General features: G+C 42.8%; 1 protein-coding gene across 2 annotated transcripts in view; it reads right to left on the reverse strand.

The window, feature by feature from the left end:
* Window positions 1–10826: 10826 nt before the first annotated feature.
* The window catches only part of fbn2a (fibrillin 2a), a 73952-nt gene continuing 65880 nt past the window's right edge, over window positions 10827–18898 (reverse strand). For both annotated transcript variants that reach the window (XM_029252791.1, XM_018744820.2), the window contains 6 exons: window positions 18754–18870; window positions 17923–18051; window positions 17214–17333; window positions 13372–13603; window positions 12569–12743; window positions 10827–12048 (listed from right to left, as the gene is read on the reverse strand). In XM_029252791.1, the coding sequence (XP_029108624.1) occupies window positions 11671–12048; window positions 12569–12743; window positions 13372–13603; window positions 17214–17333; window positions 17923–18051; window positions 18754–18870 (1151 nt within the window). In that variant the 3' untranslated portion in view covers window positions 10827–11670. The remainder of the gene's footprint in view (window positions 12049–12568; window positions 12744–13371; window positions 13604–17213; window positions 17334–17922; window positions 18052–18753; window positions 18871–18898) is intronic.

Consider the following 18898-nt stretch of genomic DNA (forward strand, 5'->3'; position numbering starts at 1 on the left):
TGAAAACAGCTTAATCTGCTACCATTTTTGCTGATGCACATTACTGAAGGGGCTTCCACTAGAAGCGATATTCATACTGAAAAATGAACATACATAAAAGTAACATCTTATTCAGGAAGCTGTCAGTTTAGGTAAGCAAATGAGATTGACAGAGTACTGGAATGGATTCAGTGGTTCTGGGGGAAGGAGGGAGGCCATTGTTGTAAATTACCTGTCTACACAGCTGTAAGAACTCCAAGGAGACTTTTTTTTTTTTTTTTTTTTTTTTTTTTTTTTTTTTGCATGAATAAATTGACCACCATTGAATCTGTGTGATCGTGAGAATCAGAAGTGTACTGCAATAGTTGTTCCTTAAGGATGCACCGGAACGCTCTCTCAGAACACACAAATCCGGCTCCACTTGGTCGGCCTCTTTAACCTTCAAGTTAACTCGTGTCTCATTCAATTTATTTTTATAGAGCGCTCTTCTCATGCAGTGAGGCAGAGCGCATTAACACAGGCATAAAGCAAAAACAAATCAGATAAAGACAGTTGACTACTGACTACCCTAATATAGTACTTTTATAGAGCTTTAAGTATGCCTACTGGCCATGGAGGAAAGGAACAAAAACTCCCAACTAAAAAACTGAGGAAAAAACCTCTGGAGGTCAAAGGGCCAGTGGTTGCCTACCCCTCCTAAGCATTCTAGATTAACAATTCTAAGCCAGTTGGCAAGTAATGATAGTGTTTCTGTATCTTGAATCCCCAGCTCAGCATGGTACATCTTGTCCATCATGGGATTCGTCTGTCACCGCCAGCCTCCTCAAGTCTTATGTAGCGAGAAAATGCTCAACAAGAAAAAAGAATAGTTATTTGTAACTTAAGTCAATTTAATTTGCATTTGTATAAAGGTAAAACCAAACACAGGCAAGTGGAATTACATGTTTACTCAGGCATTCCACCTTGAAATGTAAGTCTTTAATCTGGATTTGAAAACAGAAACAGACAGGGCATTTCTGACAGTAACTGGTAGAGTATTCCACAGTTTAGGTGCTCTATAATTAAAGGTGTGACCTTCTACTGAGGTCTTATTGATCACAGGTACTTTAAGGTAACCAGTATCCAATGAATGAAGATATTGTCCTGGGATATAAGAATCATCTCATAAAGGTAAACTGGAGCAATGCCATATACTGCCTTATTGGTCAAAAGTAGGATTTTATAATCAACTCTAAATTTGACCGGGAGCCAATGTAACGATTTAAGTACTGGTGTTATATGGTCGTACTTCCTAGTTCTAGTGACAATTCTCACAGCGGCATTTTGTACCAACTGTAGCCTGGATACAGTTTGATATGAAAAACCCGGTAATAAAGCATTACAATATCCCATCCTGCTTGAAACAAAAGCATGAACCAGTTTCTCAGCATCCTGTATACATAGGAATCGCCGTAATTTAGCTATGTTTCTCAACGGAAGGAAGCACGGCTTAGTCAAAGCATTTACTTGAGATACAAATGACAGCTTCCAATCTGACAGGACACCCAAATCCTTGACACAATCTGTATGCTTGGAGCTAATACCATTTGTTGTAAAGATTGGCGTGATTATGTCAAGAGCGTTGGCATCACTACCCACCACTAGTACCTCTGTTTTACTAGCATTTAGAGAGAAATTTTTACTCATCCATAATTTTCTACTGGTAAAACAATTAGCTAAAGACACCACATATGATAGATCATCAGGCTTAAACAGTGCATATAGCTGTGTGTCATCGGCATACGAATGGAAATTCACATTGTGTTTGCGAATAATGTTACCAAATGGTAACATATAGAGTGAGAACAATGATGGACCCAACACAGAGCCCTGAGGCACACCATACTGAACCGTAGTTGAGATTCAGGGGCGTCATCAGATTTTAGAACAAATTGTTCACGGTTAGCTAAATACGAGTCAAACCACTTCAGAACAGTACCCCTTAGTCCAAACAGGTTTTCAAGTCTACTCAGTAGGATACCATGGTCTACAGTATTGAATGCAGCACTCAAGTCCAGTAACATAAGAATAGAGATCTGACCAGCTTCAGAAGAGATGAGAATATCATTAGCAACATGTGTGAGAGCCGTTTCGGTATTGTGACCAGTGCGGAAACCAAACTGAAATTTTCAAAATATATTATGATATTGTAACGACCTGTGTTACTGTGCTTAGGCAGAGCACAGAAAAGAACGCCGACTCCACCTCCACGGCGTACAGAACCAGATTAATTTTATTATGGAAATAATCAATATCCGTCCGGAGCGGCTTCTATTACCGGAATCGTATCGGACTCATCGAGCCAGGTTTCAGCAAGAAAGAATAGATCAGACTTGTAACTTAAAATTAAGTCGTTTACTAGAACGGCTTTACTTGTTAGTGAATGAATATTTAACAGACAGCATTTTGTATTACGGAGCCATGACGATTGAGACGTTCCATGCCGAGCTGGGGATCCAAGATGCCATTTCCCAACATTATAATTACTTGTTAAACACTGGCTTACAATTGAATTGTTACTTTCTAGAATGCTCAGGAGGGGTGGGCAACCACTGGCCCGTGGACCTCCCAGAGGTCTTTTTTTTTTTTCTTTCTTTCTTTCTCCCTCAACTTTCAGTTGGGAGGTTTTGTTCCTTTCCCCGGTGGCCAGTAGTAGGTATACTTATAGCTCTATAATAAGTTCTTCATTATGGTAGCCATTTTAGTCGACCGTCTTCTTTCTTTGTATCTGTTTTTCTTGCTTTATGCCTGTGTTAAAGAGCTCTGTGTCACTGCGTGAGAAGAGTGCTCTATAAAAATAAATTGAATTGAATTGAATTGAATTAGGGGGGCGCAGGTGGCGCAGTGGGTTGGACCGGGTCCTGCTCTCCGGTGGGTCTGGGGTTCGAGTCCCGCTGGGGGTGCCTTGCGGCGGACTGGCGTCCCGTCCTGGGTGTGTCCCCTCCCCCTCCGGCCTTACGCCCTGTGTTGCCGGGTAGGCTCCGGTTCCCCGCAACCCCATATGGGACAAGCGGTTCAGGAAATGTGTGTGTGTGTGTGTGAATTGAATTACAGTCTTGCCTTGGTGATAAGTATGTCTGTTTTAACGTATTTTAGGTTTCTGGTGCAAGCATTCCCATCATGGCGTGGTGGCGCAGTGGGTTGGACCGGGTCCTGCTCTCCAGTGGGTCTGGGCTTCAAGTCCTGCTTGGGGTGCCTTGCGATGGACTGGCGTCCCGTCCTGGGTGTGTCCCCTCCCCCTCCAGCCTTACGCCTCGAGTTGCCGAGTTAGGCTGCGACCCTATATGGGACAAGCTGTTCAGCATGTGCTTGTATGTGTGTGTCTGTCTGTCACTAAATCTAGTTAAACACCGTGGCCTTATAATGGTTTGTATGTTTTGGCTTTACTTAATGCTTTTACTTAAAGTTTTGAGGCCCACACTGGACAGGACACAAGAAACCCCGTCACATGAGAAACGACTACTGGTACCAGAACGAGTAACAGACCCATCAATACACACAGCTGCTAAAGGAGACGACCCAAGGAACCCATGATGGATGAGTCAGTCTTGCAGCTTGCAGGCCAAGTTCTGGGACAGAACAAACGAACCCCTCCAGCTGAGGTGTACACCATCACGCGTGAAAAACCTGGGCCTTTCCCAGAAATAATCCCAGTTAGTAACAAATGATATGCAGCACAACGTCTCTAACCACCTGTTAAAGGACACCAGTCTACTGTAGACTATGTCCCCCATGAAGAGCCTAGGTGAAGGACCAGACACTATTAGATTATGAAATTTCTTTCTGGCTGTATTATGCATAAAAATAAGCGCCTCTTTGACACCTCAGACTGCTGGTAACGAATATCATTATCACCAATATGCACCATCATAGTCAACACGGCATTATCAGCCAGGAAACTGACACGAGCCTCCACGTCAGACACATGCATGCGTGGGAAACGCTTCAGCTTTACACTTTGATTCCCAGGTCCCCGAACCTTAACATTTCAGATAGCTAAATCTCCTAAGCACATTTTTATTGTAGCGTCCCCTTATGGAGCTACTAGAAACCTGCTCAAGAATCAGGGTAAGAGGAACATGCTCTTTATTGACCACATACATGTCTTTGACAGCAGTCTTAACAAAGACGCTTCAGACAGTACAATGGTACCAAACACTGGAGAATCCCCCTGGATCACTCCCAGCCCCCCTACCGCGCCCCATGGTTAAAGGGCCACCCCCAGAACCCCCCAGAATTCCCCTCTTAACCAATGAGCATAAACAGAATGGCACACACACAACTATGTACATACATGAACACTAATATCAACTATTTACATGGAGCTATTATAACTCCCCTCAGCGCCATTACATTATTATTGGGTTAACTGCTTACAGCCGAATATCTATTTGGGTTTGGACGGGGAGAACCCGTGCCTTAGGCTTTGCTTTATTCAACTTACTCCAAACAGTAACCCAGTCGCTGTGAGAGCGCTCCGGGGCACCCAGCTTCTCAGTAGCTGTACTGGGGCCTGTAAGTGTCGATGCCGAGTTCGACACTACGGAGGCATCGGGACACACTGAGTCCAGCCAACTCTCCATTTCTCGGATAGAAATCAAATTCTTAATATGCTCTTCTAAATCGCGGACCTTCCGCACCGAGTCATTATCTGTCACGCATTTCAAGCAACTTAAACGTTCAACAACGTCAGCAGGTACAACTGAGCAATACATATTACATGATACACAACACATACAATAAGTGTACCGTCAGACGATGGGTTCAGGATGGAACATACGTCGAACAAGGACTCCATTCTTTCGAAAGACGCCGTCTCGGCTACCGGTGTTCGACTCTCATGCCTTGAAACGTCCTGTTTAACTGCATTTAAGAAATAAAGTTTTAGACTGCAGTCGTATCTCTTGTTCTGGGGACGCAGAAGATAAACACTGCAGAAGAATGAGGTCAGTAAATGTGCCACTTCTGCCAAACTCCGAATGGTCTCTTCTGGCAGAGAGTACATCATGACGACAGTTCCCTCACTACGATCCCTAAAAGGCGTTTAACATGAGCCGTTCATTGATTAATTTAGGGAAACTTATAAAAGGTTTATAGACTAAGCTACTTACAGTGATTTACCTGTGTATACAGCAGGGTATTTCTTTAAATGGTGCAATGCAAAGTAGGTACCTTGCTCAAGAGTAGAGAAGGTGCTGGATTCAATGCTGGGTCCCTAAAGGAGAAGACCCTGCCTCTACTGCACTCTCTACTGGCCAGTTTGCTGGGCAGCCAGATGTTCTGCCTGGCAGGAGCTGAGCACATGTTGTTTCATTTTGAAATCATACGCTAGACATACTACCTTCAGCTGACTTGAGTCCACTTTGCAAAGTGGAGCAAGAGAATTTGAGGCAGCAGGTAGCATAGTGGTTAGGGATGTCTGTGTGCAGTCTGAAGGTCCCAGGTTCAACTCTCTCCCACTGTATTGCCCTTGACCAATATACTTACCCTGTATTGATATGCAAACAATCGTACCCTGCTGTTCTACCCACATGCCATAAGGTTACTCAACTGACAGCTGCACAGAAACACATGACCCGGTGTGTGTTTCTCTATACAATTTATGATGTATCAGTATTTTATTGAATAATGGTGTTATTTACTGTTTCTCTTTTAAAATTTTACAGTCTCTGGGAAAGGCAAGAATTTCACCGTGTGATGTACAAATGTAGCACGCATACATGACAGAATACTATACATGGGTAAAACCATGGTAAAGTTGTTTGTCTACCATTCTGTGGTAGACTCTTACCTTGGACGAAGGCATCGGTTCAACGGAGTGAAAATTTGTCAGAAGTTCAAACATATTGAAAGGCCTTCATTACCGGAATAACAGTGTAGCACATGGACCGGGAACATGGCCTTGCGTGAAAGTGCTGCAGACAGATGTTCGTGTCACCTTCATCGCCAGGTTTTATTTACCCTTCAGTACACATCATTAGTACCGTGTTTTTAGGAGCACATCAAGTCTCAGCAGTGCGCAAATAATGACCGTTAGTCGCCAGTGACGCTCATTATCTTCTCTGTTCCTCTGAGATGTAGTGTCAGGTCATTAGGAGGTTTGTTTTTTCCACCTGACAAGTAAAAAAGGAACCGCTCCTCATGTACACCACGGGACTCTGTTATCCTTCTAGCATATTCTTCTGGAGACATTAATTCGCCAGCTTAAGTGCTCACTCTTATGTCAGGTTGCCCTTGTCCAAGTCAGCCTTGATAAGAATGTCTGCCAAATCTCGAAATAATGACAAATAATTATGTTTTTTTTTTTCCCCACTACTTCCACTAGCAAAGGAAATAAGAGCTTCTTGTTCGAATTGACTATTTCTGCACACCAGTCTTAAGAGAAATTATAATAAGCCCGTACTTGTACCACTTCTGAATAACGGCTGATGATGGTCATTCAAAATTAATGTCAAAGTTAAACCGAGTACAGATTCTATAGAGAACAGCTTGCCGTTGCAATGTAAACGATCCGTTTCCTGAAGCAGTGAAATCGCAAAACATGCACTGGAATTAAAGTATTTTTATTAATTCTTCAGTGACAACGGGTCAGAAATGTAGCAGATTTGTGTTTTTATGCATGAGGATATATATTTTATTTGGATTGTCCAAAGGGCTGGGGAGTAAACAGCAATGAAATTTTTATCAAGAGGGAGAAAACAATCCTTAATTTTATTCTACCAGATAAACAAGATTAAAATGTAGTCTGAGCTTCTTCATTTTTAACAGATAATTATTTTCAGTTTTCGTTCGCTGAGCGCCGTCGAGACGTCAGTCCTCTTTTGTGCAACAGCGCCACTTTGTGTGTGAAACGGACCGGTAAGTACAGTGCAGTACATTTTTCTGACTTTACGACACACACATACACACCAGTTTTAATAAAGTATGTACAATTTTATTGAAACTTTTATTGTGGAGCACATTCAGTTAATTTAGCTTTTCGTCCAGTAAAGAGTTTTATTCATCGGTTCACATCGTAGGAAGTGAGAGCCGGAAGAACCGATTGTACTTCAGTATGCTGTACACGGGAGAATTTGGATTACATTTATTAATTTTGATAAGCGGAAATACTAGTTGTCTCATCTTTTCTGAAGTGAGATGTGCGTCCCGCGCAATTTATACTTTATACTTTATTAACCACAGACACTGCGGCTCTTTTCCGAGTTACCGCGGCTTGGGCTTGGCACGCAATGGGTGAACAAATTTATCGCAATTTACATTTACAGCGGACCCCCCTGCTGTCGCTAAGACATTGGCGTGTTGAGAATTTACAAAATTGTAAGACAGCAGCAGGACCACCCTACAGAGGGACACTGCGTTAAAGAGCAGTAAAACAAGGTAATGGAGGCCGCTGATCCACGCACTCAAAATGGCGACCGGGCGAGGCCGTTTTTGGCGCGTGGCGGCGCGTGGCGTGTCTCTCGGCTTGAAACTTTGTGCTCGTCAGCGACGGGCGGTCAAACCTGCAGCCCTTTCTTCTCAGTCAGTCCTAAATTTAAGGCGTTTTCTTCCACTCTCTGGAAGGATAAGTGTGTGTTTGTAGGACTGCGAGTGGGTCACCGCCCTGAACCCCAGTGCCTCATGGCAATTTGAAGAAAACGGCTTAAGTTTTTTTGGGGGATGCGGGGAATTGCGTTGAGAGGGATTAACGGTTGTTTTCTAACCCTAAACGGGGACTGGTGCGTCACTGTTATATCAGCAATAATAATTATTTATTAATAAAAATGGCGCCACGATGGCACAGCAGGTAGCGCTGGTGCTGTGCTAGACTTTGACAATGAAGGCCAGCTGGGTGTCCTGGCTTGTGTGCTGAGCTCTTACTGCAGGCAGAATGTAGGAGGAACTGTTTTTTTTTTTCTTTTTTTTTGAAGTAATAAAATTTGCCTGACAGTTGAGTGGCAAGTCCACTATTCTTAGTCACAGTAATCTCATATTTATTTCTGCTCACAAAATGCTTTGCTACATATCGAAGGAATTGACAGTAACTACAGTACACCTGTAAATATCGACACAAAGACAACGTGTGTTTTTGACATTGTTTGGTTTGCTGTGCTAAACACACACACACACACACAGTGAAACCACTTGTCCCAAGCAGGGTTGCGGCGAACCAAAGCCTAACCCAGCACCGCAGGGGGAAGAGACACACCCAGGACGGGATGCCAGTCCATCACAAGGCACCCCAAGCAGGACTTGAACCCCAGACCCACCAGAGAGCAGGACCCAGCCAAACCTGCTGTGCCACCGCAATCCCTCTGTACTAAATGGTGCAATTAATTTTTTTCCAAAATGGATAGCTGCTAGTGTAGTGGTTATAGCTGCTGCCTTTGGACCCAAGGGTCATGGGTTCAAATCCCATTTAAATGTATTAATTTAGCAGACTCTGTACTCCAAAGCAATGTACAGCTCATAGAAAATGCAATGTGTACATTACCTTAGAGACACTTAGATGGAGATGCGTGATTCTTAAGTGCAGTTAGTTTCAATCCACCATATGAACCAATGTACATCACACGAGTAGTTGCATAAAACTTTATCCAAATAGTAATGATTCTTTCCTAGATTTTTTTAAAATATATAAACATTTACATTACAGGAGTAGTTGCGTGCAGGTTTATCCATTGTTTAACAGGCATGATCCCAAAGTTACAGTTCATGACTATTTACACATCACTTGAACTTAGTAGATCACGGTTGAAGTCAGTCCACCTCCGACTGCAGTGCCCATACTTGCTTTAAATTTCTCCAGTAAAATTACCCAGCAATATAAATGGTAAATTACTGTAAGTAGCGTTAACACTGTGAGTCACTTTAGAGAAAAGCATCAGCTAAATGAGTAAATGTAAAAATGTCATTAGTATATAGTCAAGACAGACTTTTCCTGTATACAGTTGTTGACCCTTGAATAACACAGGCTTGAACTGCACAGGTTCACTTATACATGGATTTTTTCTTCAATAAATATATTGGAAATTTTTTTTATGTCTAGTGTTAATACGTATAACATCTACAGTGTTTTGTATCATAAGAATGATTTAGGTACTGATAGACAACCGATAAATACAGTAGTACAATACTGTAAATGTATTTTCCTTATGATTTTGTTAATATTTTCTATAGCTTACCTTATTGTAAGAGTACAGTATATAATACATATAACATACAAAATATGTGTTAATCGACTGTTTATATTATCCTTAAGGCTTCCAGTTAACAGTAGGCTGGTAGTAGTTAAGTTTTTGAAGAGTCAAAAGTTATACGTGGATTTTTGACTGCGCGGAGGGTCGGCCAACCTAACCCCTGCATTGTTCAAGGGTCATCCGTATTTGTGTACAAGAGTTAGACTAGAAATAGCTGACAAAGAGTCTTAAACAAGAGACACTGCTAGGACCCTGAATATCTCCCTTAAGATACTCAGAGGTTTACAAAGATACAAAGTTACAGTTGTATGCAGTGTCCCCATGTTACAGTTTGTGGAAGATGAGTGACTACAATATGTGAAAAAATGTTCTTCAAAATTTTCTAAAATTGGTCTGTAGTGGAGAAAATGTGAGCTGTGATTACACATCCAGCCAGTAGGTGTCAGTAAAATGCACCCAAACAGAAGGAGTGTGGGACCACATTAATTCACTTCATTGGTGTGGTGTTTACTGCTAGTGTCCAGGCTTCCTCAGTGTTTGTGGCTCAAACAGTGCCATACTGTTGCTATAGAAACAAGAGTGGAGATATTCCAGAGGGGACAGAAGACAAGTTACTTGTTTTATATGATAAATTAGTCAACAACTGGTACAGAATAGGAGTTTGTGGAGACATTTTCAGTAATCCATCCATCCTATCCATATTTCTCATGTTTGCTGTGGATTGACTACATGTGCTTTGCTGGCAAATGTGCTGTCAAGAATATTCTAACACTTTGTTTGGCCACCCTTAATAAGGAAAGTGCTCCTTTTCCAATAATCTATATATGGCTAAAGTGACATTGGGGAGGCATCCCCTTTTACTGCAAGGCAGGTATTAATCACTGCTACAAGTTGAAAAAGATACTTGATTCCATGCAAGTATTCTTTATATTATGTTATGCTGTTACAACATATTGTATATAAAATCATCAGAAATTTGAAAAATATCTAACATAATTTTATGTTAGACTTTAAATTTAAACTGCATTTGGCACCTCTGTACTGTTCACTGCAGTGGTTCTAGTTGTAGATGTGTTGCATTATTGACTGTCTGTCAATTTCCCTTGGATCAGTGCGTTCAAAGGGCTGCTCAGTTTGAAACTCATTAAATCTGTGCTGGAGAGAAATGTTTATTCGCTTGAACAAGTCCGTGATGTTTGCCGAGAAAAGCAGAACTTCTTGGCAGAGCTGTTTTTCAGAGAACCGTGAAAACGTGTGGAAGGATTCGGCTAGAGACGTGGGTTCAATACAGTGGGGCTCAGGAGTCTCTTTGTATTGTGTTCCTTTCGTGGTTCTTGGTTTTATGCTTGTTTAAAATGTTTCTTTTAAATGCATTATATTGTGTTTTGACTAACTATTTTTGCTCTCATTCTTATTGTTCAACCAACTGGAAAAATAAATTATAAATCAAGTATTTCCTGTAATAAGTAAAATTAGGCACGTTTCACTATACATATTCCTTTATTATGCATGTAGAGCTATGTATGAAATAAATACGTAAATGCAAAATTGGATAACATTTTTAAAACTGATTCTGAATATTTACATGACAAGTTTTTTTGTGAGAGAAATAATTAATAGAAATGAGGGGAGTTAAACTTTTTTTTTCCTCCATATGGAGTCTTACATCCTTTAGTATTAATATGTACCCGATTGTCACTTTAAATAAGTTTGGATGACTTCAGTAAAACAAAGGATTAAGTGATGTTTTAAAAAATCCTTCTGGAAAATCTCACTTTGGTAAAGTTAACTGGTAAACAGATTTTTTTAGGAGCCCTTTCACCTCCCAAGTTGTGCCCCTTTCATGTAAATAATGCTCATATTTCACATTTGGTGTCAGAGAAACAATATGCTGTATATCAGCATTCCTTTTTAGCACCATGACACAAAGCAGTGGCATCTATATGAGCAGAGTTGCGAATGATGAATGTTTTCTGCTCTTCTCCAAAAGGTATCAGTTCACAGCTACAATGTATTTGTAAAAATGCCACTTGTGCTTATGGAAATGTCCTTATCAGATACAGCTCCTAAATGGTGGCCTTCACACAATCCATACCTGAAAGACTAAAATGTCCAAGTTTAAAAAAGTATTTTATTTTGTGTATAAAACAGTTTTGCATTTTTGTTTTTTCAAGTTCTATTTTGTCCAGCTGCACCTCAGCACAAGTTAAGTGACCTCCACCAGAAAGTAGCTGCTTCCTGGTCAGAAGCCACACTTTTGTAAAGCTGTGATATATCACGTCAGCTTCATCAGCATCCTGGGTTCTAGGAAGTCCTCTGGTGGTAGGACTAGGCTGAGCGTTATATTTTGAGGTCACAGTCACAGTTGACATGTCTTCCTGATACTGTGTGTTTGTGTGTCCATGGAAATGATGAAAAACACAAGGGAGGCCGCACTATTTGTCCACTGGCCTCAAGGACACGGTGGCGGCGGCTACTGTAGTCGGATGCGCAGCCGCATGCGCAGGTTCTCGCCCAGCTCCCTGAAGAGGTAGTCCTTGTCCTTGTGGTTCTTCAGCTCTCGTAGCTGGGAGTCACCGTACAGCATCATGCTGGCAATCTGCAGCTCGTAGGCCCCGGCCGAGACCCTGTGCTGCGTGCTGTGCAGGTAGCTCACACCGTCCCGCTGCTGGATGCGGAAAGCTCTGTCCTTGTTGCCGGCAGTTATGATGTAGTGCACGTGGCCGGCGAGGGGCTTGAGGGCTGGAACCAACTCCAGGATGTGCTTCTTGGGGTTGAGTTGAGAGATGTTAAGCACCAGGGTCAGCGGCAGCTCCATATCCAGGCTGGCCAGGCTGACCAGCCCCTCCGGCTATGGAAAACAAGTACGAAAGGTTCCCCAAGTGCACACTTTCCATCCTTGCGTATCATTCCACTTGACACACCCTGCAAAGCTAAATATTTTCCAAATAATTTCAGCATAGAGATACAGCAGGAGCTCCATTGTAGGGATTTGAACTTGCCACCTAGTTGTTGTGTCCTTGACTATCCATAGTACCTCTTTGTCTAATGGTGCAGAGGTAGCATATTGGTTACATCTACAACCTTTGGACCCAAAGGTTGCAGGTTTGAATCTCACCTCCTACTGTACTGTTCTTCAGCAATGCAACTTAAATTGTTCCAGTAAAAATTACTTGCCTGTATCTGCATAAATGGGTTAATAATTGCATTGTCATGTGTCAGCTAAATGAGTAAATATAATCATCATTACTGCTACTGTGCCTCCTCAACAGGACCCAGGTGATCTCAGCTCAAATGAAAGATTGAGTGCTACAAAAATGAGTGATTTATTAATGACCCCAGAACGCAGGGTAGCTGTGACACCCTGTTACCTGCAGAGGTTGAGTTCTGTTGACATGGCGTGTCTTTCGAATCTTCTTTTTAGAGTAGCTGTTGGCCTTGCAGTCATAGCAGGTTTCTGGAGAGAGAATGTTGTCCACTTCCTCTTCCCCTGCCCCGAGTGCAATGAAGGGACCTTTACTGTATCCCAGACTGGACACACAGTGGCTGAACAAGACATGGTTACTTTTGTTTTAATTTAAACAGATTGCCAGTTCTTTCTATTTGAGTAGAGAGCTTTGTGTTTTAAAAACTCAGGTACAATAAATGAGTGAAGGAAAGTGTGTTTTCAAATGTAGTATGGAAGCCATGTTTAACATGAATGGCAATCGAAGCGGGGCCAGCTGGTACAGTGGGGAGTGAAGCCATTGCCTTGGACACAGGTTTGAATCCCTGCTCCTGCTGTAGGAGCCTTGACTTAGTAAGGTTACGCTGCTCTATAAGTAGCTAAATAATTGAGAGTAACTTAGTATACAAACATTGTAAGTTGCTGTGGAAAAAACTGGCAGGTAAATAGTAAAAGAGGAATAAATTCTAACTGTACTATGGCCCCTTGTGTCCAGTGAAATGTGTCGAATTCCATGCCAGCGCACTCCTGCTAAGAAAGCATCTCAGTGTCCACTGGGCTTCATGCTCTTCCTTAGGGCCTGTAGACTACGGCTGTGGAAGAGCCACTGCATACAGCAGGAGAGGTTGTTCTCAAAGACCTACACCACCTTCAAGACTATGGACCTGAGTAAAGGATGTTCCTGTAGAGCACCCGCAGCACAGCACTTCCCCGGAAACAGCTCCCTACCCTTGGCCCACCCTGTAGTAGCCAGGGGGGCAGCCACACAGGTACCCGCCCTCTGTGTTGGAGCAGCCATAGTTGCAGGGGTTGCGGAAGGAGGTGCACTCATTGATGTCCTCGCAGCTGCTGCTGAGCTGGTCAAACACGTAGCCAGAGGGACAAGCACACTTGAAGCTGCCCAGCGTGTTGTAACAGGAGGCCGTCCCACAGCTGCCCGGGTTTGAGCACTCGTTCTCATCTGCCATAGGGGAGAGCGACTCTGGAACCAAGCACTTGGGGAACCTTTTCATGGACACTTTCAATAGTAGTTTAAACATTTACCTGGTATTTGACATTCTGGAAGCTAATTGGGTGAAACAGACAAAAGTGTTATGTGATTTTGGTAAGAGCCATGCAAACAAAGTTAACTCTTGGCGACCACTCATAAGGTAAGGGAGAGTACCACAGTAGTTTAGCCTTCTCACATGCGTGTCTTTCAGTTGCAAACAGAGGGAACATTTAAATTGCACACAGACAGAGCAAGATTCAAATGGATATCGAAAACCATGGTGGAGGAGCTGTAAGGCACCAGCCTTTATATTTTTTTCTCAGTACTTTCTTTGACCAAATCAGTATACAGATGCTCCTCGACTTATGATGGTTCGACTTACAATTTTTCGACTTTACGGTGGTGAGCTGGCCATAGACATTCGGTAGAAACTGTACTTCGAATTTTATTTTTTTCCCGGGCAACTGATACGCAGTGCAATACTCTGTCGCGATGCTGGGCAGCGATCCGCATCTCCCTGTCTGTCACGCGGTCGTGTTTTGTGCATCCATAATGTCACAGAAACTCCCATCTGTGTCTCCTGCTACTAGTGGGAAGAAGAAGAGGAGGGCAATTACTCTTGAGAAGAAACTGAAGATGATTGCCCAGCATGAAGGCGGCAAGCCCTAATGGCCATCGCACGTATGCTAGGCTAGGCTAGGCTATGATGTTCGGTAGGTTAGGTGCATTAAATGCATTTTCGACTTACGATGGGTTTTGCGGAATGTAACGCCATCGTAAGTCGGGGATCACCTGTATATCACAGCACAGGTACTCATAGTGTCCTTAAAAAAGAGATTTTCTGACATTTTTAAATGAACAGAAAATATTCTAGAATGCATGTTGAGGACAGTTAAAGGGTCTTACCAAGTGAATCATTTGTGTTGTGCATGTTGTTTGAAAGGCCAAGGCATTGTGCTGTGACCCAGTGTGAGAGGCAGAACGTTAGTTTCTCGCACAGCAGCTGCACCGTGTTACTGTACCTCAACATAGCAGAAGGTCCCAACACTGACATTTTTAAGTGACTATACCATGTTAATAGAAATCACTAATATCCCTAGCATAATTTCAGTCTGAAATGTTGCCGCTAGCTCTTCATGTGACTGGTTTCATAAAGAGCCTGTGCGGTTTTCTTCAGGTGTCATGAGCTTGCAACTCACACACTTAATAGATCCCCACACTTATGTGGTGATACAAGGGACTCCTGCATAATGCTTTTTTAAATTGGGTGAAATTAAACATTTTACTTGTCTCTGTCTGAGTATCCTCAGTTTGATATAATGGAACATGAAAATATCACTTGAGACTGATCTGCATAACATCCAACCAAAATTCAGGGACAAAAATTACTACTGAAGTTATTTCCTCCATGTTTCAGATTGTTGCTTCATAGTTATAACTGAAACTGCCAAATCTCTTTTACACTCTAGTAAAAAGTGTTATTACAATCACTGTGTCAGATCTATGTCCTGGGGACGCTGCAATTGTCTTGTTCTGGAGATGTACATTTAATTGCGCATTCACTTAGGCACATTACCAGTGTAATAAAAATTCAGTTTTAGGTTCTAGAAGCAGAGGCAATATCAATTTAAAAAAAAAACTTTCGTGGCAATGCTTTGAGGAAATTAAAAACTTAATTGACTGTTAAGTCCAAAGGAAGCTGAATACCAGCATATTGCATCATTTGCTATAGCCATAATTAGTCTTCATTATATTCATCAATGTTTCCTTATGCAGGGGGCGCAGTGGCGCAGTGGGTTGGACCGGGTCCTGCTCTCCAGTGGGTCTGGGGTTTGAGTCCCGCTTGGGGTGCCTTGTGATGGACTGGCGTCCCGTCCTGGGTGTGTCCCCTCCCCCTCCGGCCTTATGCCCTGTGTTGCTGGGTAGGCTCCGGTTCCCCGTGACCCCGTCTGGGACAAGCGGTTCAGAAAGTGTGTGTGTGTTTCCTTATGCAGGTAAATTTAATTGAGGACACTTTAGAAGCTCTTCACTCAGTTGTATTTCTGTGATGATCATGTGCTCCTCTTGGCTTCATTACAGGCAGTCCCTGGATTACAAACAAGTTCCATTCAAAAGTCTGTCTTTAAGTTGGATTTGTACGTAAATTGGAACAGTTTACGGTTTGTGTTTAACGTCAGTTAGTCAAATGTTTGTCTTAGTATATATTACATCATGTACCTTTCCATGCATAAAAAAATATTGAAGAAACACTTCTGGATACACTAAACCATCTTTAATATAACAGTAGTAGTAGTAGTAATAATAATAATATAAATGTAACTACAGTATTTATAATAGGGAGAGAGGGGAGGAGACAGAATGGTGTGTGTGTGGGTATAAAAGAAAACTGTTTGCTTTTCCCATGTTCGTTGGCATTTCACCTTTTTCCGATCGCTTTATTATTTCCACTTTAGTTTTATTCATGATCGTTTTTGTGTATTATACTGTATTTGTTACAAATACAGTAACACATACGATACTTAACAGCAATGTGGTCCGTGTCATACTGAGCGGGACTGAGGTAGGTGCGTGGACCCAATCGCAGGATCTTTGTGGGTACGCAAGGGAGCGGGCGCGGGTCGGTCGATGCACGAACGTAGGTCTCGGGGAGAATCCGACGTCGTACTCGAGGGAGCGATGCAAGTGTCGGGAGCCGTGGATATCGGGAGCGGGAACGAGGGATTGAGGAGGACGGGTAGGTCGTTGCGGGTTCGCTCGAGAGCGCGGGAGAGACGCGTTTCTCAAATGAGACTCCGTAACCGGGGTGCGCAGGTGCGGCTTCTTTATACCCCGCTGCTCTCGTTTCGGGCAGGTGCGGATGTTCGGGGCGAAATCGTGGACGTGACGGTCCGACCGAAAAGAAGGAAGTCTTTGTCCTACCTCAGCTCGCACACCTATGAGCCGACGAACAGCTGTAGATGCACAATGTTTTGAGCGCCTGTTTATTATTACGAATCATTGTATGTAACTTGAATTTTGAATGTAATAGGCTTAATTATGAAGTTTCTATTTGATTGTTACTTAAAAGTAATAAAAAAATTAACTTCCGGTCAGTTAGGGGTTGGTTTGTAACTACAGGTTGTATGTAAGTCGGACGTTCGTAACCCGGGCACTGTCTGTAATTCAAATTTTTTTGTATAATAGGCTTTACATTTATTCATTTAGCAGACGCTTTTCTCCAAGGCGATGTACATCTCATAGAAAATGCAGTGTGTATTTGCATTATGCTAGCAAAAAGAGACACTTGGATGCAAACGCGTGATTCTTAAGTGCAGTTAGTTTCTTTCCACCATATGAACCAATTTTTATCGCACCAGTAACTGCATAAAGCTTTATCAGAATATCCATGATTGCTGAACACCTTCTCAGTAATTTTTTTTTTTTTTCTCTATTTTAAATGCAGGGTGGTTTGTAACTACAGGTTGTACATAAGTCGGCCATCTGTAACCCGGGGACTGCCTGTATGTTCCATATTGGTTCCACTGGTAGGGCTGTGGTAACCCTGTAACACCAGCAAGGAGGTAGTTCTACAGTAACTCACCCACACACTGGTTCCACTGGTAGTGCTGTGTGTATCCTTTAGGGCAGCTGCAGCGGTAGCTTCCCAGCAAGTTCTCACAGCCGTGCTGGCACCGGTGGTTGCCCTTACATTCATCCATGTCTGTCAGGAGGGTGGGATGGAGGATTTGCCAACAGGGATGATTAGTCTGGTTCTCTTTCTCATGCCTAATCCCTGACACTCTGAGGGCATAGCGGTGCCTACTCACATATTGCTCGATTAGGGTTTGGAGCATCCTATTCCCAAGTGGACTCTACCCAAGAGATTTGCCCTCCTGGAGCAAACTGAACTGGCATTTTGACTGTCTAATACATGTCAAAACTGAGAAAAGTAGCCCATTTCGGCTGCGTTATTAGTGTATGTTAGCCTAGGTTGCATCCAAATTCTATGACATTTAAATAGCTTGAAATCTTCCGGGGTCTTGGCAACCCTGTTTTGTCTGGGATTTTCAGCCTTGAATAACAAATTCAAAACCCCCCGATAGATCATATAATGTTCCTGGACAGATTTGTACAGGGAATTGTTCCTGTGGCTGGAATGAAATTATTTTGTTTGGAAAAAACTAGCAGCAGATGATTTTTAAAAGGGATTGGCAGGAACTGGTGTCAGTCTTGGATAACCTCAGCCTAGACATAGAAATGTTGGTGGTCTGGGAGTGTGAGGTACAGCAGGTTGGGATGTGGGTTGGTACCGTTACAGTGTAGACCGCTGGAGTCCAGGATGTAGCCCCTTTGGCACATGCAGCTGAAGCTGCCTGGTGAGTTCTGGCAGATGCCCTTGGTGCCGCACAAAGAGGACTCTGCCGCGCATTCATTGTTGTCTGGGTGGGAACAAATGCAGCAGAAACCCAGCTCACCTTCAGCATGGGCGGTCAGTTACCGTTTTATTTTGCGAACCGCTATCCTACAAAGGAGACAGTCTTGGTATGGTGGGAAAAGTTTTAACATTTCCACTAAGACATTAATCTTGCTAAAGACAGAAGTGTGCGTGTGTGTTTTATATATAAATAAAATCTCCATCTATGCACTGTTATCAATAATTGTTTGTCCAGTATAGGGTTACGGTGGTCCTGAGCCTATCCTAGAAGCATAGCATGTGAGGCAGGGTGCACTGTGAGTGGGGCACCTGTCCATCGCAGAGCAATCACATATACTCAGTTACTCTCACATACACACACTTAGGACAATTTACAGTCACCAGTGTGCCTGAACACATTTTTGGACTGTAGCAAAAAAAAAAAAACCTCACAGGAACATGGGGGGAACTTGGAAATGTCAGAGACTGAGCTGGATTCAAACCCACAGCCCAGGAGCTGAGAGTCACCACTGCTACCTGCTGTGTGCTATGCCACCCATGGAAGCAGAAATACAGTGTGTGTTTATATACTGTTTCTTAAGGCAGACCAAAGATATTTATCCCCCAGCTGGGACTCTATACTAGTCTTCCTGTTACTTTTTTCTTCATGTTCCAGAAAGGAAAACTGACATTCTGTAATTGGGCAATTGTGTGTGTGTCCACTCACCGATGCAGGCGGTGTGATGCTGTGTGAAGCCTGGGGGACACTTGCACGTGAAGCCACCAATGGTGTTGATGCACAGGAACTGGCAGTTGTGCCGTTTCATCTGGCACTCGTCCAGATCTGAGAAGAAACATACACTTGCATTTGG

Source organism: Scleropages formosus, chromosome 6 (genome assembly GCF_900964775.1).
Source record: "Scleropages formosus chromosome 6, fSclFor1.1, whole genome shotgun sequence".
NCBI lineage: Eukaryota > Metazoa > Chordata > Actinopteri > Osteoglossiformes > Osteoglossidae > Scleropages > Scleropages formosus.